This window comes from Arvicola amphibius, chromosome 12, assembly GCF_903992535.2.
Source record: "Arvicola amphibius chromosome 12, mArvAmp1.2, whole genome shotgun sequence".
In the NCBI taxonomy this organism is placed as follows: domain Eukaryota; kingdom Metazoa; phylum Chordata; class Mammalia; order Rodentia; family Cricetidae; genus Arvicola; species Arvicola amphibius.
Window position 1 is genome coordinate 108,443,673 of NC_052058.2, and position 21,556 is coordinate 108,465,228.

The window sequence follows — 21,556 nt, forward strand, 5'->3', positions numbered from 1 at the left end:
GAGACAGGGTTTCTCTGTGTAACTAACTCTCCTGGAACTCACTCTAAGACCAGGCTGGCCTCGAACTCAAAGAGATCCTCCTGACTCTGCCTCCTAACTGCTAAGAGTAAAGATGTGTGCCATCACAAGCCTTTCGATTCTTGATATTTTTTCTTCTGGTTAATCTAGTTGACTGGTGATGCTTTTCACAGTGTTTACATATTGAGTTTTCATTTCCAATAATTGTTCAGTAGTATATTTGTTTGTTTGTTTTTGTTTGGTTGTTTTTTGGTTTTGTGGGGTTTTTTTTTAGACAGGGTTTCTCTGTAAAACAGCATACTTGTCCTGGAACTCACTCTGTAGACCAGGCTGGCCTTGAACTCACAGAGATCCACCTGCCCCTGCCTCCTGAGTGCTGGGGTTAAAGGCCTGAGTTGCTTGGGGTTTTTTTGTTTTTGTTTCTCAAATTTTTCATTTTCTTGCTGAATTTCTCATCCATATTTTCTTATCCAGACTCTGGACTGTCTTTCGTATCTCATTCATCTGTTTGTTTGTAACCTCTTGCAAAGTGCTGTTTGGAAGTTCAATGGTTTCAATATTGCTGGACTCAGTTATTAACATATTATCTTTAGCAGAGACCTGCTACCTACCTTCTCATCTCTGTATCTGTTTTGTGATTTGTCTATCTGTCAGTACAGATATACTTTCTAGTTGATTATTAGGTTTAGAAAGCAGTCTGTTCTTCAGGGCTCAATTCCAATACCACTCAAGAGAATAAAATAACTAAGAAGCCACTTTAATAATACCAAGACTAAAGCAAAGCAGATACAAAAATAGTCTTAAAAATAGTTATACTTAACTATTTTTATCACTAATGGCCATAAACAATCAAGTAGAAAATTTAATGTAGAGTAAGTTATAGACTATTTGGTTAAGCTAGCAAGATGGCTTGGCCAGTGAAGACATTTACCACAAAAGCCTGAGTTTGATCTGTAAGATCCACATAAAGTTGAGAGGAGGGAACTGAATCTACAAAGTAGTCCTCTGACCTCCACACTAATGCACATCATGCATACATTCTCACACACACAAATGCATATGCATGCTCACACACATTCATGCACATGTGTGTACACATACAATTTTAATTAATTAGTTAAAAGAAAAAATAATAAATTAAAGAAATAGGGGGGATGAGGAGAAAGATAAATCAGTGATGTTAAACAAAATAAGAAAGGAAAGAATATGAGGAAGAGGAAAAGAAAAAGTAAGGTATTCTTGAAATACTACTGTACAAAAAAGAAAAACAGAGAGAGCTGGGGAGTTGGCTCAGAGTTAAGAGCACTCTTGTAGAGGACCCAGGTTCCATTCTCAGCTCCGCATGAGGGCTTACAACCATCTGTAGCTCCAGTCCCAGACATCTGACAACCTCTTCTGACCTGCACAGGCACCAGGCACACAAATGGTGCACTTACATGCAAGCAAAACCTCCATATGCATAGTAAATTTTTAAAAAGGAAAATACACAAACAAAACCAGATAACATTACAAGAGAAATGCAAATCATAAACGCTTGTTTTAAAAATAATAATGGGCTATTGAGAGGGCTCAGCAGTTAAAGTGCTGGCCACACAAGCTTGTTGACCAGTGTAAACTGGAACCCACATCAAGGTAAAAGGACAGAACTTTCTCCATACATGAGCAGTGGTATGGATACCCACTCATACACACATGAAATACCATAATTTTAAACAAATAAATAAATGAAATACTAAAAGTATAGCAAAAAGAGTAAAACCTAATTGAGTGAAGGAGAAGAAAGAAAAGGAGGAAGGAAGGAAAGGAGGAAAGAAAGGAAGAAAAGAAGGAGAAGAAGAGGAGCAGGAGGAGGAAGAAGAAATAATATTTTGACAGCAAAAACCTGAAGCATCTTCTTCCCAAAACATAGAATTTTGGAGTTTGCCGGCAAGTGGAGGAGCAGGCAGCTGGAATTTCCTATCCTTCCTAAGGTTCACCTTGTTAAATCTGAACCCAGGAACTGTCAGTTATCCCAGACAGGGCTGTATTTGTGCTAGGAACATCCCTTCTTTCTGTACCAGGTGCCATTGATGGCTGTGTGCACTAAGCCCCGCAGTCTGTGGGTCAGGTGGGTTCTTTCTCCAGAAATGTATTGATTGTCCTCCCTGTGTGGTTTCCATTTGACCACACAGTCTTTCTCTTCTGGACTTTTTACCCATGTGTTACCCTAGCTAACACACTTCCTCTCTTCTTCCCTTTGTTAATCTTACTCTTCAGTCATGGTATCACTAGAGCCAGTTTCTAACTCACCATCTTTCCCCCAGAACAGCCCAATCCACACAGGATTATTTAGGGAGAAACTGTAAAACATAAATATTTTTGAGAAAGAAAGAAGAAATGAACCTGAAGAACAATGTATTCTGGGATTTAGCAAAATTCTGTACATTTTTGTCTTGTAATTACTGTTGTCTCTCTGGGTGGAGACCAACACAAGAAAAATAGAGAGTATAGGGGCTGTGCATTTGTCTCCAGGCAGCAATGCCGAAGACTCAAACAAAATACACATTTCCCTGAGAAAGCCCATGGCTCCTGCCCCAGTCAAAGCTGTGGCTTTGGAATGAGCTTGATCCTATAAATATCCTTTTAGTCCCGAGACAGAAATAACTGTGCAGTGTTTCATGTATCCTCATGCATAACTTGAAACTTAAGGCAAAGAATTGGTTACCCAACCCAAGTGTTCCATGAGCACACATCCTAATCTGAAGGGACTATTGGAAATCCTAGAATACAAAATAGATTTTTAATTCTGTAACTCAAAGTATGAACCAAGCAGAAGTCAAAATTTTAAGGTTCATTTTGTAGCACTTGCTCCCCATGAAGTAACCTGCATAATTCCTGACGTCCTATACGCCTTAGGAGATGCTTCCTTCTGTCCCAGCTTATGTGTGGCCACACTCTTAACAGGCAACACACACCGTATGGCCATGTTAGATTGCCCATGTATTTCACCTATTCCTTGACAAACGAGATTGACAAACTGCCTTTCTGCCTTACCACAATCTCACTGTCAGTGTTCTTCTCTTCAGACAATCCCTCCCAAGTGGGAAGTGTTGCTGTCACAATCAAAGTCTTAGATGTGAATGACAACGCTCCAGAGTTTCCCAGATTCTATGAAGCTTTCATCTGTGAGAATGCCAAAGCTGGACAGGTAAGGAAAACCCTAGATATACAGAGGTAACCCTTAAAGATAACTGTCTTAGTGAGGGTTTCTAGCGCTGTGATAAACCGTCATGATCAAAAGTCATTTGGGAAGGAAAAGCTTTATTTCATCCTATACTTCCAGGTAATAGTCCATTACTGAGGGAAATCAAGGCAAGAATTCAAGAAGGGGAGAAAATTGGAGGCAGGAGAGGCCATGGAAGATGGTTGCTTACTGACTTGCTTCTTATGACTAACCTGGCTTTCTTTTTTACACAACCCAGGATGACCTGCATAGGGTGGTACTACCAACAAGGTTCTGGGACCTCCCATATCAATAATTAATCAAGTAAATGTTCTATAATCTTGTCTATAGGTCAGTCTTATAGAGACATTTTCTCAATTGAGGGTTCCTCTTCCCAAATGGCTCTATCTTGTGTGAAATTGGTATAAAACTAACTGACAGAATAACTGAATTCATGATTGATAAATGTTCATACCAGAAAGTATGGATTTAAAAAACAGAGCTCCCAACTTCTTTATATCAGGAGCAAACTATTTATTTGTTAAGATAACCACTTGGAACCCAAATTACATTTTGTGGTCTAACCACATTCACAGACCTGCAGTTGGTAGATCAGGTTGCACATGAAGCAACATTAGGAAGAAGGCTACAGAGTTACTGTGTTGAGGTGGATAAATTCTGATGGGTAGGTTGGGCTTCTAAAGTTGTAACTAGGTGGTTCAGGCTTTTTAAATGATGGTTTCTTCTTTTTGCTATCATACTTTTTGATTGATACACATAATACAGCATAATATTTGTTTTATTCTAAAATATGATCTAATATATTTTTTATGCTATGACAAAAGAGGCTAAAAGTAGTCATGAATTTAGAGGATGCTCAGTAGCCCAATGAAGAAAGCCATCCTTCTTCACTTGAAGGCTCTGGGTTTGAAGGTTTTCAGTAGGACACAGCTAAGGCTCTCATATTGTTGTATGGACCATCAGGTCTTCCTGATCTTGCCCAGCACTGGTCATCCTCACTCTACCAGGTGTGCGTGTATGCTCTCCTCTTACAATGGATAAAAGCCATACAAAATTAAAATGCTTGTCTGATGATTAGAGGGAAAAGAATGGAGGCTGATGAGTGAGGTATTACACACTGGAGCTAAGGGCTGTCAGGAAAATGGAGGCCTTTATTAGCTGGCCATGGTGTTCCCACCATGAATCCCACCAGACTGTCTACCTACCCATCCAAGTCCTAGCTCAACAATACACACAAAATTTTAAGATCTGACTTAAGATTTTTCCCGCAATATTGTCTATTCAGAACATTCCCTAAGAAACATTTTTTTTTTTTTTTTTTTTTTTTTTTTTTTGGTTTTTCGAGACAGGGTTTCTCTGCGGCTTTGGAGCCTGTCCTGGAACTAGCTCTTGTAGACCAGGCTGGTCTCGAACTCACAGAGATCCGCCTGCCTCTGCCTCCCGAGTGCTGGGATTAAAGGCGTGTGCCACCACCGCCCGGCTGAAATATTTTATCTCTTTACATTTGGCAATCAAAATAGAAGAGCAGAGGATCTGCTTCTCCATGGGGATAGGGCACATGTGAGCAGTACTGGCATGAGGCTGAACTGTATGTGACTATCTCCACTGCTTCCCTGAGCCTTAGCCGTATTACTACTCTGTTGCATCTGCTTTTAGAGTCAATAGTCAGGCATTCCTGGAGGCTTACCCTGAGGCAGAGTTTGGATATGAAATGTTTTTGAGATGTATAAAAAGGAAAGACAGAGGGACTGAGCCAAATAAAAAATTAAAAGTCCAACTGCAATAAAGATCTACTAACATTCTTACAAAGTTCTAGAATAAGAGCTTCCCCAAGTTCAAGGGAATAGGGAAGCCCTTATACTACCCTGCACCACTGGACGTAGGTTATGTAAAGGACATAACCGTGTAGTTAAGGTAGCAGTCTGCAGTGAAGGTGATCCCTGAGGAGACCAGCAGGTGAGGAGCCAGGAAACAAATCCTTGAAGTGTGCAGAAATCCCTTGCTGGGCAGCCTCCCTAACCTTAAGCATGCTTTAAAACTGTGCCCTCAAGCTGACTTTTGATATAGCCATTTCTGTCCTGGAAGAAAGACAGCCTTTCCAGTAAAAATGGCAGGTTTACAGGGCCAGGCCCAAGTTGAATAGGAACCATCTGTGCTACAGGGTGTTACAGTGAGCACCAATGAAAAGCAGCTCATCAAAATTTTGTCCATACCTCACCCCACTCTGACCACCTACTAATGCCCCATCTTTCTAGTTCGCCCTGCTTTCTTTAATGGCTTCTCCATGCATTTCCATAGCATTCCTTTGCAGAACATTGTGGAAAAGACAGAACATAGCCAATGGGCTCAAGGGAAGCCCTCTTGCTCTCCCGGCCACTGAGCTCCATTTTTCATTTTATTTTTCCCAGCTGAGCTAGGCCTCATATCTCTGACTCTAGTCTGCTTCCCACAATGGTGAGCTTCTGCTCTACACCCTTTCTAAGTCCCTTCCTGCCAACAGAACTTGACTGTCCTGTGGCCCATGCCCTCCCACACACAGTCCATAGTTCCACACTGCCCTGTTTATTTGCCTGATGATAGTGGTGATTTTTAAACGTGGGTTTCTCAGAGATGGCAATTTAGTCAATACTTATTTGATGATGGACACAGATTGAGTGAGAGAAGAAAACTGGGGACACCTAGGTCCTTATGACACTCCATGCTTCTTTCACTTCTTCTCTTTAAAACACTTTAAAGAAACTAGCCAAACTGCAGGAATATAATGTATTTGAAACATGTAGGCCACACTTATTCTTTACCTACTAACATATTGAGGATTATGAACATGCTTAATTAATCCTGAACTGTGTGACAGCATGGAGGGTCTCCAGGTTAGCTTCAGGACATCTTCTCTTTGTGAAATGACTTACTATTGGAATCAATGTTTAGACTTTCACTAGGCTTTGCCTTTTCCATTGGATCCAACTCACCCTGAACTCACATCTCTGCTTCAGCTCATCCAGACAGTGAGTGCTGTGGATCAAGATGACCCTCACAATGGTCAGCATTTCTACTACAGTTTAGCTCCTGAAGCTGCTAACAACCCCAACTTCACTGTCAGGGATAACCAAGGTAAGCAATGGACTTGGGACTATCTATGCTTTTCTCCTGCTCAGACTGGACCTCTTGAGTTACTAGACCATACACATAGTACCAAGTTTTCAGGTTTTCTAATAGCAGGGCACTAAGGCTAATTTGTAGTCTATAAAGTGTTGTTTCATTACATCAAAGACAAAGAGTGCCCCCTGCTGTCTCTAAAACCTTCATTCCTCCATCAGTCTACAGATATTTATTGATGCTTGTTCTGTGAAAGACACTATTCAAAGCACAATAATAAATTTTCTTCCTTGAGTCCAACTCAGAGCAACTGCTTTTGCATTCTGAAGGGAGAAACAACCTAAAGTGCCCAGAAAAAGAAACAAACCTGAAGTAACATTTCTAACCAAAGATCAAAAGAGGCAATGCTAAATTAAAGGGTAACACTAACAACAAAGATACTAAAGGTAGCAAAGTGCAAATACAAGAACACAATAGTATTCACAGAATTCAAACACTTTTCTATGGAGACAAGATCTTGTAAAACAACCACACTGGCCTCAAATGCATGATCCTACTGCGGAATGCTCCAGGGTGCTAAGGCCATAGTCAGTCACCATTCCACCTGGCTTCAAACAACTTTAGGTTCAGAAAAAGCTACCCAGATGAGGTTCCCATTGCAGAAGGGGCTTCTATCCCACTACATCTCTAATGGAATTAGACTTCTAGGACCTTTCCAACAAGCACTCTTTGGCAAAGGGGTTTATAGACTTAGCATGAACTTGGGGGCTCAAATGGGGAAAATAGGGACTTTCATTCTCCAGCTGATTATACTTCAAAGGACGGTCACAGTAGTTGAAACCACACATTTAACTACTTGACAGATCCTTTTGTTAATTCTGCTGCCAACTTACTAACTTGGGTGTCCCCACTTCTCTGGACTTCCACACCCTCATCTTTTTTTGTATTGATTTTATTGAGCTCTACATTTTTCTCTGCTCCCTTCCCTGCCTCTCCCCTCCTCTTCAACCCTCTCCTATGGTCCCCATACTCCCAATTTACTCAGGAGATCTTGTCTTTTTCTACTTCCCATGTAGATTAGATCCAAATATGTGTCTCTTAGGGTCCTCATCAACACCCTCATCTTAAGAGTGACTTTGTAACAATCTAAACAAAGGGGAAGAAAAGTATCAGGATCAGGCATGCCTTGTCTTCCCCTCAAACACCATGTTAAAGATCTGAATTACTGCTACAACCTCATAAATACAAGTATTTTTCAGCCTTTTAATTACCATAAAATGTCTATGTAAGGAATACTTAGAGTTAAATACCCTGAGATTTTGGCATGTTTATGTGTGGTATGTGCTATGTTTACACGTACGGGCAGACAGCAGGTATCTTCCTTTTGATTTTGATGCTTAATAATGTGTGCACATGTGAGTAGAAGTACCCAGTACAAGTACAAAAGCATAGGATCCTTTGGAGATGGAGTGGGTGCTGGGAGCACAACTCAACTCTTCTGCAAGAGCTCTTACCTTGAGCCCACTTTTCAGGTCCCACAGGTCTCCTCTTTGATTACTCTCTCTGTAATATACAGAGGCAGAACCTCTCATTTGAACCGAGAGCTTGCTGATTCAGCTAATCGAGCTGATATGCTAGCTCCAGGGTTCCTGTGTGTACCTCCTTAGCACTGGGATTAAAAGTGGGTTACCATTCCTATCTGGCATTTATGTGGGTGCATGAACTCTGGTATTCACCTTATGTAGCAGTTTTTCCAACATTTATTTGTCTCCCACCCCCATATCTCTACCCCAAGAATCTTATTGAGTCAAACTTTTGAATTATTTACTTACCTGTTTCATATGAAAACCCTCCCTTTGTAAAAGCTTCATCCTCCTAGGAGTTGACTTTTTGAAGAAACCCTAGGGTGAGAAGAGCTGGGCATTAAGTTTTTTCTTTAAATTTTTAGCTGGATGTCACTTTTTCATGCATACTTGCAGAACTACCACAAAAACAACATACAGCAAAAAAGCTGCAAGTTTCTAAAAGGTGACCTTGGGCACCTGTCCATGGAGGCAATGTCATATAAAGATTGGATACCGGAACAGGATTGAAACAAAAGAAGGTGAATCATCTCTTGAAAGGTTTCCCAAAATAGAAGCCAGTGCATCTTCAACAGAAAGTGTGAACACCTAATCTCCAGATGATAATTTATTCCACAGGTTTCCTTCCAAAGATTAATTAAAAACAGACTGACTTCCAATACTGTGTGCCCATCATCCAGTGTCCCCACTTTTTATAATGAATAAAATACTTTTAATATATTACTTAATAAATACTTTATATATTTAAATATTATTACTTATATGAACACATTATTTTAACATTTTTTATTTATATATTTTATGTATTAGTTTATTTTATATATCATATATAAGATATTATACATTAAATATTACTTAGTAAATACTTAAATAAATGTAAATATTTTTACAAATAGAAGTAAGGCCTTTTAGCAAGGGTTGAGGAGGACTGTGAAACAAATCCAGGGCTTTGACATGCTAGGCAAACTCTCTACCAGTAAGCAATATCCCCACTCTTTCTCTTCTTTGTCTTTTAGAGACCCAGTCTCACTCTGTAACCTCACTGGCTTAGAAGCTGTTATACAGACCTCACAGGCCTCCACACTTCTGCTGCCTCTGCCTCCCAAGTTCTTGGATTACAAGGCATTCCTTCATGCCCAGCTGATTATCACTTTCAACAAAAACATTCAAAATGACTAACAGATGCAGTCCCAGCAGGGCCAGACTCAGCCATGTGATAGAAAGTTCTGGGTGAGCTTCTGTTGTATTGTTGCTCTTGTTTTGTTGTTGTTTCAGCTTTATGTCAGTCTTTCTTAAGAAGATCCCAATGATCTAGGCTAAACTGAAGTAAAATAAAACATAAATACAAGCTTTGTTTGGAGAAAACTTTAATGTTGAAAAAAGTTCAAATTACAAAGGATAGTTAACGGTAGTTAGTTATTAAGTCGAGCAGGGGAAGCAGAGGATGGACCGTGGTGAGCGGGCAGATGAACACAATGCTCCCACTACTAACTGGATTGCTGTCATTTCATACTGAGAAGACAATAAGATGAAGGTAAAGCAGGAAACAATTATATGAACAAGGTTTGAGCACTGTCTTAGGGTTTCTACTGATGTGGTAAAACACTGCAATCCAAAACAGCTTAGTGAAGAAAGACTTTATTTCATCTACAACTCTCAGGTCGCTCCATCGCTGAGGGAAATCGGGGTAGGAACTCAAGACAAGGCCTAGAAACCTGAACTGAAGAGGCACAGAGGAACACTACTACTGGCTTGCTCTGTATGGCTTCCTGAGCCTGCTTTCTTTTAGCACCCAGAGCCAGCAACTGGGGGTGGCACCGCTCACAGTGAGTTGGGCCCTCTCAGATCAATTATCATCAAGAAAATGCACCACGGGTCAAACTGGTGGGAGAATTTTTCTCAACTAAAGTTTCCTCTTCCAAAATGACCCTAGCTTGTGTAAAGCAGACAGGGAACCAGCTAAGACACCATTAGTGCTAGGAAACTAAGTGAACAATTATATGACACCACAGAAGGAGTCTGAGAAATCAGAGCTCAAGTAGCAGCGTTGCTACTGTCTAGGTTAGTGACTAAAAAGAAATATAATTAAACTAGGTTTTAATTCTTTCACTGTAAAGGGGTAGAATCATTCAGTAACACAACAAATTGTTACAGATTACATGAGACACTACATGAACTAAATACGAAAACTGGTACTTGAGTACAAACAAAAAAGAACCAACAAACAAACAAAACTGAAAAGCAAAATCAAAACCTAGCTGGTATCATTCAAAAAACAAAAACAAAATGAAATGAATAAACTAGAGAAAAGTAAATATAAATGAAAGAATCCTGTATTAGAAAGGTCTGAGTTGCATCTGAAGGCTGTCCACCTCATCCAGCTGTGTACCAGGCTGCACGAATCTTGTGTTCTTTCAAGTCTTCAAGGCAAGAGAACAGGGAAAGTCAGACACCAGCTCCAACCTGCTCATTTTTGTCAATTAAGGTAATTATTTTGCTATGCCCAACTTAAAAGGAGTAGGAAAGAAGAGTTCTTTCTTACATTCAAAAAGAGAAAGAGAGGCCAGGTGGTGGTGGTGCATGTCCTGAAATTCAAGCATTCAGGAGGCAGAAGCAGGCGGATCTCTGTGAGTTCAAGTTCCAGGACAGCCAACGTTACACAGAGAAACACTAACTCAAAAAACAAAACAAAAACTAAAAAGAATAAACAACAACAACAACAAAATAAGAAGGGAAGGAGAAGCAGAAATATTCATGTTTGCTTTAAGCTTTTAGAAATTTTGTGAAATTCTAGTCCATGTGAAACATACCCAGAAAATTTTCTGTTGACGATATTAGCTTTTTATTGTTTTGGTTTGAGAGTTATATGGTCTTTGTTTATTTGTTTAGGAGGACCTCACTATATGGCCCTGGCTGGCTCAGAATGTTCTGCAGGCCTCCTGACCTCAGCTCCCTGTCCCAGTTCCAGGATTACATGTGCCACCATATCCATCTTGGTTTGTGCTTCATGAGTTATTTCTTATGCATCTTACCACATCTCTCAAGCTATTCCTCTGATAAAATGATCACAACATTGCAAAACAACATATTTGCTTTATAACTCAAAGCCATACCAGGTGACCTAAAAATATAAACTCAAAAATTCTTAAATCTAAAACTATATTAAAACTAAAATTTAAAACTATAACTAAACTATAACTATAACTAAAACTATATTTAAAACTAAAACATCAACACACCCGACCACACAGAGTCTGAGAAACATATCTAACCATTCAGCTAAGGAAGGATTATATTCTGTTATATCTTCTATTTAGTCAGTGATAATGTGAAGTTCACATAGAAAATCATAGGAGATGATTTTCTAGTATTCTAATTATAAATAAATGAGAAGGAATGTTTCAGATGGCGGATAGGAGAGAGAGAGTTTTGTCAGTAGACTACCTCTTGCTCATGCATGAAGACCCGAGTTCAGCAGCCTAGCACACCTGTCTCACAGCCTAACTCTGGGTAGAGGGAAATAGGTGGATTTGAGAACTCACAGGCCAGCCTATCCAACTGGAAAGGTCCACGTTCAGTGAGAGACTGCCTTAAAACAAAGTGGTGAGCAACGAAAGCACCCCAATGAACCTTTAGTCTCCTCACACATGTGAACATACGTGTACACACAAACAATCTTATATACATACACCACACATTAAAGACGATGGGTTGCCTAAATGTCCTGAGTTAATTATTACGCAATAAAAAATCTACTGAAATGTCACACTGTATCTCTTAAAGGTATATGATTTTCTTTTAGCTAAAATTCTTATTTTTAAATAGAGAGAAAAATCCTAAATTCTTATCTTTTAAATGGGAAGAAAAGTAACTAATTATTTTCACCAGGGTTGAAAAGATGATTCAGCAATTAAGAGTACCTGTTGCACTTCCAGGCAACCCAGGTTTAATTTCCAGTACGTACATGATAGCTCACAAGCATCTGTAAGTCTGTTTCTTGGGGATTCGACACCCTCTTCTGGTCTCCGCAGACAAGGTGGAATACAGACAAGCACAGAAGCAAAACATCCATGCGCATCACAGAAATTAGAATAGAAGTCACCAAATTCTTATCAACTGTCTAGACTCAGCCCACAGGCCGGGAGAAGTCACAAGGTGTGGGGGGCTCAAATGTGCTGTTAAAATGAGCATGTTCCCCAGGAAGTTGTTGATGTTAACTGAGAGGCATAAAAGAAAATAGCAAAAGACACGAATTCCAGCTAGAATAGCAAAAATAAGCAATCTTGCACAGTTATGTGGGCTCCTCAGACTTCCTTTCTTAGAGGCAGAAAGTAGTACAGGGCTTGGCAAGATACTGAGCCGGGGACAAACAGGGACCACAAATCATCAATGACTGTTCATTTCTGTCAAGCTTTCCCGGACACTTTTGTTAGATTTGAAGGCTGACAGTTCGCCCTGGGCACTTTGTGTCACAAAGCGTAAGACAGACTCTCACTAAAGGGCTTCTCTCCTAGGCCTCAGGGCTTTGCCTGAAAGCAAGTGAGAATCTTTATTTCCTAATCTAGGTGCTGAGGCAAACCAATGCGCCATGGCTGCAGGTGCACACACCTCCTAACCTCTCTTCTTCCTCTGCCCTTCCTCCCTGCTTTCTTCAATCCAGGAAACTAACTCAGTGGTTGGGGCTTCCACTTCCTACTCCACGCTCATTTATCTTTTTCTCATTTTTAATTGCCAAATGCCTTACTCCTTCAGATAATACAGCTCGGATTCTAACCAGGAGGTCCGGCTTCCGGCAGCAGGAGCAGAGCGTCTTCTACCTGCCCATCCTCATAGCCGACAGCGGAGAGCCAGTACTCAGCAGCACCGGCACACTCACCATCCAAGTGTGCAGCTGCAATGACGACGGCCACGTCATGTCCTGCAGTCCAGAGGCCTATATGCTCCCTGTCAGTCTGAGTCGGGGTGCCCTCATCGCCATCCTGGCCTGCATCTTTGTCCTCTTAGGTGAGCTGGTGGCTCCTTGTTTGTGTGTGTGGTGGGGGGGGGGGGGGTTCACATGCTTTTAGCCATGAGTCAGTTAACCCAATTGCAGCTACTCAGCACTGGTCTTCTCCCACGCTTACTTCAAAAGGTGCTAGAGCGAAGCCTGGAGCAAAGTACAGAAGTTGAAGACAGTCCCTTCCCTCAAGGCCTCTTTGGCAAGACTAGAGCACACAGATTTATCAATTTTCTATTGTAGGCCTTAATACGATACTAGATACTGAGATTAATGAGACAGAAACTCCCTGACCTTCATAGTTTACCTCAGATGATACAAGTTCATATTGACACAATAGAACCAAAATTACGTGGAAGAGGATATGATAATCACGTCTTCACATACATTTCTGATAAGTAGCAGCTAAATCAGAGATTGAACAAAAGGCCCAAAACCAAATGTCAGAAGCAGATCCAGGCCTGACTGCAGGCGGGCCATACAGGGGGCACCCTTCCTCGGTGACACTCCTTTCCTGAATGTTCATGCCCAGATGTTAAAGGTAATTAAGAGCTAAATTCCTAGTGCTTTTTCCATAAGTGAAAAATAAAAAGCACTAGGAATTTAAATTAAAATAGACTTGAAGACATCCATGGATACCTTTTATCTCTAGCTTGCCTAAACACCAAGAGAGTGAATCACACCAAAGAATGAAATTCACTGTAGAAAATGTCAGTCAGCATTGCACTGATTTTCCACGTAGGCCTGTGGAATATTCTCAAAAACATTTAAAAATATAACGTGGGTTTTGTTGTATTTAGAGTGTTACATCTTACATTATGAGAAAATAACGTAAATAACTCCTCCTCTCCCCGAGACAGTTGTTATGGCTCCTGGCTCTCGGCTGCACTAACAAGTAAAACCTTCCTGCAATTTCTGAAGTGTCCATCAGGTGGCACTAGAAGACCTTGAGTACAGAACAAGAACCCAGAGTTTTTCCCCTTTTAAATAACCTCTTCCCAGGAGAAATTTCCAAGGTGCCTGGCCTTGCTTCTTTCTATCTTTTGAAAATGCTTTAAGTTCATCCAGGCCCACAAAGTCATCATTACAGAAGTACTTACTTACAGAGACTGGCTCAGAGTGCTGCACAAGAAACAATGTAGTTTGTAAACCAGGACCCATCTTTTAAATTGTACAGAGAAAGATGTTTCCAGAAGTCAAAGTAGGCATGAGTGTCATAAAATCCCACTAGTCTCACATTTGTTTACTTCTACAGAGCACAACCCTAGTTAAACACAGTTCACACAACTCCCAGGTTTACGATGACATTGATTTGTGTGTCTGTTTGTGTGTGTGTGTGTGATGTCTGGTTGTGGGTCTTTGTTCCCATCTGCTGCAAGAAGAAGCTTCTCTATGATGGCTGAGTAAAGTACTGATCTGTGAATAAAGGAAAATGTCACGAGGAGTCATTTTACTGTTGCTTTCTTTCACTAGAACAGTAAGTAGTATTTGGTTTCACCCCAGGAGTCTGGGCAATCTAGTCTCAGGTTCTTGTTCAGTTGAGCAGTGTCAGGTATGGAGTGTCATCTCACGGAGTGGATCTTAAGTCAAATAACATTTGTCGGTTATTTCCACAAGCTCTGTGATACCATCGCTCTAGCATATCTTGAAGAAAGGGCATAACTGTAGATGGGAGGTTTGTAGCTGGGTTGATGTTTACTTTTCTCCTTTGGCAGCATGCAGAGTACCAGCCCGTACCACACTAGCTCCTACTGCTCCAAGTTCAATGACCAGTGCGTGGTTGTCTTCAGCAAAGGGGCCTTGCCATCTCTTTGTGGTGAACACCCTATAGTCTTGGCAACAGCCCGGGTGTTTGGGGATTCATATGGGATCCATCTGCCTAACAATTCAATTAGATGCAACCCATTTCCAGTATTGGAAACTTCATTTGGTGACAAGGGATAGCCAATTGAGGATCTGCTTCCTTGTCTATTTGGCAATATTGTTTTCATCACCTTCATTTATGTATATATTTTATGAAGTTTCGACTGTATTAGGTTTCTGTATTACCCCTCAATTGGTCCTTAATTTTAGCTGTCTTGTCCCATAATCCTTCCCTAACCCCTTCTCTTATCTCGTTTCCTGCTTCTCCCATTCCACTCTGCCCTGCACCCCATATGCATCCATAATTATCTAATATATTCTCCTTTCTAGAGAGAGCTATCTGCCCCACCTAGCTTCTTATTCTATACTTGACCTCTGTGTTTGTACAGACTGTAACTTGGTTATTTCTGACTTAACAACTAATATTCCATATAAGTGAATACATACCATATTTGTCTTTCTGGATATGGGTAACCTCATTCAGAATATTTTTTCCTAGTTCCATTTGCTTACTTGCAAATTTCATTTGCTAATGACTGAGTAATACTCCATTGTGAAATGTACCATATTTTGTTTATCCATTTTTTTATTGAAGGATTTCTTAGTTGTTTTCAGTTTCTGGCTATTTTGAGTACAGCACCAATAAACATGATTGGGCAAGTGTCTCTGTGGTAGGATGAATCCTTTTGGTATATGCCCAAGAGTGGTATATTCCCACCTCCCTTAGGAACACACTGATTTCCACAGTGGCTGTACACGTTTGCACTCCCAACAGCAGTGGATAAGCATTCTCCGTACTCAACATCCTTGCCTGCATGTTTTTATTGATCTTAGCCATTCTGATGGTTGTAAGAGGAAAATACAAAGCAATTTTGATTTGCAAATTTCCCTAATGACTAAGGATGTTGAACATTTCTTTGTTTTTCAGCCATTTGAGTTTCCTTTTGTACCCCAATTTTAATTGGGATATTTATTTTCTTGTTATCCACTTTTTAGAAGTTCTTTATATATTTTGGATATTAATCCAGTATCAGAGATATAGTTGGTAAAATTCCTTCCCCATTCTTGTCACTTTATTTGAATGACCTGCCCTTTGTCTTGCATGCCTTTTCAGTTTCATGAATCCAATTTATTATTTGTTGATCTGGGTGCCTGCACTACTGAGGTTTTGTTCAGGAAGTTGTCTCCTATGCCAATGCATTCAAGGCTATCCCCAACTTTCTATCAGGTTCAGTGTGTCTGGTTTTATTCTGAGGTCTTTGATTCACTTGAACTTAAGTAATAAGTAAGAAGCTATTAGGATTACTGTACATGCAGCCATGTAGTTTGCCCAGCTCCATTCACTGAAGATTTTTTTCCATCATATAGTTCTAGTTTCTTTATCAAAAATCAGTGTACACAGGTGTCTTCACCTGCGTCCATCTGGGTTTTCAATTCAATCCCTTTGACAAATAGAGTGTCATTCCCTATCCCTTCTGATTAATTTTGATTTGAAGTCTGTTTTGTCAGATATTAAAATGACTACACCAGGTTGCATCTTGAATAATCGTTTTCCATTCTCTTACCCTGAGGTGGTATCCTTGATGTTAGTGTGTGTTTCTTAGATGCAGAAAGGATTCTGTTTTCTCATTCACTTTGTTATTCTGTGTCATTATTGGGGAACTGAGACCACTGATTTTGAATGAAGTTGGGATGTTTGTTTATTCCTATTATTTGGCAGTTGTGGTGTATGTGTGTGTGTTTGTTTCCCCTCTTGATTTGTTGGTCTGGAATTATTTAGTGTATTCTTGGGTGTTAACCTCTTCATGTTGGAGTTTATCTTCTAGTACCTGCTGGATTTGTAGATTGGCAATGCTGAAATCTAGTTTTATCCCCAAATCTTTTATTTTTTCCATCTATTGTGATTAAAAGTTTTACTGAGTATATTAGTCTAGGCTGGCATCCATGATTCCTTTAGTCTTTAGAACATCTAACTAGGACCCTCTGGCTTTTAGAATCTCCATTGAAAAGTCAAGAGTTATTCTAACAGTGCTGCCTTTATAAGTTACTCGGTCTTTCTCCCTTTCAGTTTTTAATAATCTGCATATTTAGTGTTTTTGGTTATTATGTGCTCGGGGTAATTTCTTTTCTAGTTCAGTCTAATTGGTGTTCTGTATATCTCTTGTACCTTGATAGGCATCTCTTTCTTTAGGTTGGAGGCAAATTTTCTTCTATGGTTTTGATGAAAATATTTTCTGTGTCTTTGTCCTGTGTCTCTTCTCCTTCCTCTATTTCTATTATTCTTATATTCAAAATGTTCATAGTGTTCCAGCTTTCCTGGATGTTTTATGCTACCTTTTTTTAAGATTTAAGGTAGTTTTTGAGTTATCCATTTCTTCCATCTTGTCTTCAATACCTGAGATTTTTCTCCTCCATCTTTTATATTCCGTTAGTGACATTTGTCTCTGAGATTACTCTTTAAGTTCCTAAATTTTTCATTTGTAGATTTACCTCAGTTTTGATTTTAATTATAGATTCTATTTCCACTTTAGTATCTTGAACATTTTTATTCATTTTCCTCTACTGTTTGTGACTTTGTAAATTTTTTTAGGGATTTATTCATTTCCTTCATAAGGATCATTATTTATAAAGGCTATTTTAAGGTCCTTGTCTTTTGTTTCAGCCCTACTATACTAGGGTTGCTGGGCACTAGTGGAGACATATTGTCCTGGCCGTTATTACATTTTTGCACTGAGGTCTAGGCATCTGGGTTTGGTATGATTGTAATTCTGGGTGCTGATATCTGGTCTTGTCTTTTTAGGGTGAGTGTTTTGTCCCTTGGTTTTTGTTGCTCTGTTTTTTTAGGGGGTTGTGTTGGTTGTATGTTGCCTGATAGGAAATTCTTCTGGGATCCTGCCATATGTGCCGCTGGGATTGCAGGTAAATGTGGTTCTAGGAATTGGGAGCTGACACCTGGGAATGGAGATGGTCTAGAAAGGTGAAGCTGAGGGTCCACAGGTGGGAGGTTAGCCGGGTGTTCCACCAGGATTTGTTTAGTTCTGAGTCAGGGCAGAGAGTGCGTAGAGGCCACAGGGGTAACCTGCTACAGAGCTGGGGCAGAGACTAGAAAATTGGATTTGGAGGAGAAGAGGGAGACTGAAAATCTGAAGCTTGCCTACCTTCTTAGATGGCCTAATTGCTTCTCTGGCAGGCTTGCCTAGAGCATTCCAAGGAAAAAGACTGCTTGAGTTGGAGGCTGGGATAAAGCAAGACGGGAGGAGGAAAAGGTCTGTGTGACTCACTGGAGAAGGGGGAAAGGAAAGAAGAGAGGCCGCAGCTGGTGGTCTGCTAAGTTCCAGGGGTGATACTGGAGAAACTAGGTGATTGGATATGGAGGGAAGGCGGGAGCAGTAAAATCCAAAGTTGGCTTAGGCTTCCCTGGCTGGAATTATTATTATTATTTAAAGATGATATTGCCCATACTGGCCTCAAACACCCAAACTCCTATGCTATGTGATCCTCCAGGCCCAGAAAACCTACTAACTGAAAACACACATGCAACACACACACACACACACACACACACACACACACACACGCACACGCACACGCGCAAACACGTACACAATGCCTGGCCACTTAAAAACATTTAGCAGTATCTAAAATACCTACTACCGTTACCACATGACACGAGTGACTTTTCCCAGTATTTCAGCAGAATTCAGCAGCCTGCCTCTGTACTTTATCAGCAACAGCTGTGACCCAAAGACAGCTTTCATCATTGCCTACTTTATATTAACAGTAATCTCATTAACACAGCTACTCCGTAAGGACAATTTCATGTTATTTCTTTGTCATTTAGCAGAGCCTTTTAAAATATGTGTTTAGTGTTCACTGTACCTCACTGATGCGAATGTCACTTAGAAACCCATTTATTCTATGCTGTTTTAAATCCAAATCATGCTCCAGTCTTTCACACTAAGTTCAAACCTCCCACCCAATCCCTTAGAGTCCTATTAGTCACTTTTCCTGAAACCCTGCAGCTCTTGTCCAAGCCTCATAGTTTGACACATAGAGAAAATTGTCAAGAGTATGTCATTCATTATTTTCTGTATATGCATTCTGTCACCAATTAATTCCATTCACAGAAATATTAGGTGCTAACATCACTAACTGCAATTTGTAATCAGCAAACATTTTCGATCTGTTGTGAGCTTTCTTAGTCAGTCAGAAACCTCGTAGCGCACAGACAACAGCACACCACCCTATAAGGAACTGCGGTTTATTCTGCAGTGCTGTCAAACTGTCACCGTTCACCAGCAGCAACAAAGCACACCAGAAGAAAATCAATAGCAGTGCTAGAGCCGAAGCTGCAACACTCTTCCTGGAAAATGCTTCCAGCTACAGAGATAAACAGTTCAATGGGATTGTCTCTCTCTCCTTTAAACCCCAATTGGATGAGCACACCTAGGGAAAAAATGCATTTGTTGGGATAAAATTTTATCCGAACCTTCATCAGCACATCTAACAGTGAGGCGCTTCTCTGGTAACATATTGAACTATATAAAACATCACTGCCCATTCCTTCTCTTCCATGAAAACCACTGGTTCCAGAAAGTCACAAATACCCCTCTAATTAAAGGTCTTTTTGAGGAATCGAGGATATTGGACTTGGTGGGTCATTCAAGCTTTTAACAATAATTTCATTATTTTGGTTTTTTTTTAGAATTTTATACACTATATCCTAATCATCTATATTCACCCCTAAACTCCTCCTAGGTCTAGCCATATTCCCACCCCATCCCCAACTTTGTGTCCTTTTTTAAAATAAATACCCAACTACTCCACTTTGTGTCATCCAGATATTCTATAGCGGAGCCTTCCTCTGGATCAAGGTAGACCTACCAGGAGCCAAACTCTTGAAGAAAACACCAAAGCTCCTCAGTTAGGTTTGGAGTCTGATAAACCCCTGCCCACAATGCTGTTAGTTTTTGAATGAGGCATAAAAAGACAATTACTTTTGCTGACACCTACCTTATGTGTCTACATTCGTTATTTGTCAGGATATGGTTGTAGTTATAGCGGAATTTTATTATGATGCTAAAGCAAGAAAGCAGAATGTCTGCATCCTCCAATCTCACCTACATGCGATTTTTAGGTTATAGTAAATGTACACTAAACTCATTCTTCTATAAGCAGGGTGCATGATCTGATCCCCGCATATCTTCTACAGCGGGGCACGTGCTTTGTGGTATCTTAGTGGGATTTCATACCGGTTTGTTCTGTGTCTACACAGAGTTTCAAAGCAACAGGCTTCTATGAAGCTGTGCAGTTTCTTACGAATCAGCTGAAGAAATAGAAAGCCTCATTTGCCCAGGAGCTCCTAATATAACAATGCAGGAGGGAGAGTCAGCCTGAGCTGGTTAAGTAACTGGGGTTTGAAATGCCCAGAGCCTGCCCTGGCTGCCACTGTCCCCGTGTCTAATAAAGCCTCCCCGGGGACTGACTCGTGCCTTTCTCTGTGTGCCTCCAGTGCTGGTGCTGCTCATCCTGTCCATGAGGCGGCACCGGAAGCAGCCCTACATCATCGACGACGACGAGAACATCCATGAGAACATCGTGCGCTACGACGACGAGGGCGGCGGCGAGGAGGACACGGAGGCCTTCGACATCGCGGCCATGTGGAACCCGCGCGAGGCGCAGGCGCAGGCGCAGGCGGGCGCCCCGAAGGCGAGGCAGGACATGCTCCCCGAGATCGAGAGCCTCTCCCGCTATGTGCCTCAGACGTGCGCCGTCAGCAGCACGGTGCACAGCTACGTGCTGGCCAAGCTCTACGAGGCCGACATGGACCTGTGGGCGCCGCCCTTCGACTCGCTGCAGACCTACATGTTCGAGGGGGACGGCTCTGTGGCCGGCTCGCTCAGCTCCCTGCAGTCGGCCACCTCGGACTCGGAGCAGAGCTTTGACTTTCTCACAGACTGGGGGCCCCGCTTCCGGAAACTCGCGGAACTCTACGGGGCGACGGAGGGGCCCGCGCCCGTGTGGTGACGGAAGCCCAGAGGCCGAGGCGCATCCAAACCCAGACGTTCTCAATGGCCGCTTCTCGTGCAGAGGTGTGGCCGCCACAGGAGCAATATTGTGCTGGTCAGTGAGGATGGGAGTGAGTGGACCTAGCAGAGCTCTCTCTGGATCAGCTTTACTTGGTTAGACTAAGTTAAATAGTCAGAAGAAAACCCAGGAAGAAGAGGGCAGAATCTCCAGTCACCATTTTAGACATTTTATTTATTTTTTCCCCTGACACCGTATTCAAAGACTTGAAGTATTATGAACAAAAGCTTGGCTCTTTTTTTCTTTTTTTTATAAAAACTATTTACCAAGGCCTTTGACATTCTGCCACCACGAAAAGTACCCATTTTATCTTTGTTCTCCATTTCAGATTGTTTTTCCGGATCATCAGATATGCAGAAATCAACACGCACGCATACACGCACACCACTGAAAAACGTTATTCCTCAGTGAAATTGTTCTAAGATGGATGGTATTTCATTTAACCTTTTTGAGACAAGGTTAAGATTGACTGGGCCTTGCATGGGGGAGGGGTGGGAAGGGTGGGAGAAGGAAGAGACATTGACTTGTGCTCAAGTTTAATAGCTGAATGAAGAGTTGGCATTCCAGCTAATCCAGCATCAGTGAGTCAGACTGCACTGTTCTCTCAGCTCATTGTGCCCCTGCAAAAGACGGAAGGGAACCGGAAAAGCTGCCTCTTTTGCACTGTAGATGTCTCTTCCATGTGCCAAA

The 21,556-nt window shown here is 41.1% G+C and overlaps 1 protein-coding gene across 1 annotated transcript in view; it reads left to right on the forward strand.

The window, feature by feature from the left end:
• Cdh20 (cadherin 20) overlaps nucleotides 1-20,806 on the forward strand; it is a 58,883-nt gene extending 38,077 nt beyond the window's left edge. Inside the window, exons 8-11 of the mRNA XM_038349290.1 lie at nucleotides 3,084-3,205; nucleotides 6,235-6,352; nucleotides 12,673-12,924; nucleotides 20,292-20,806. Coding sequence (XP_038205218.1) covers nucleotides 3,084-3,205; nucleotides 6,235-6,352; nucleotides 12,673-12,924; nucleotides 20,292-20,806 — 1,007 coding nt within the window. The remainder of the gene's footprint in view (nucleotides 1-3,083; nucleotides 3,206-6,234; nucleotides 6,353-12,672; nucleotides 12,925-20,291) is intronic.
• The last annotated feature ends 750 nt before the right edge of the window (nucleotides 20,807-21,556 follow it).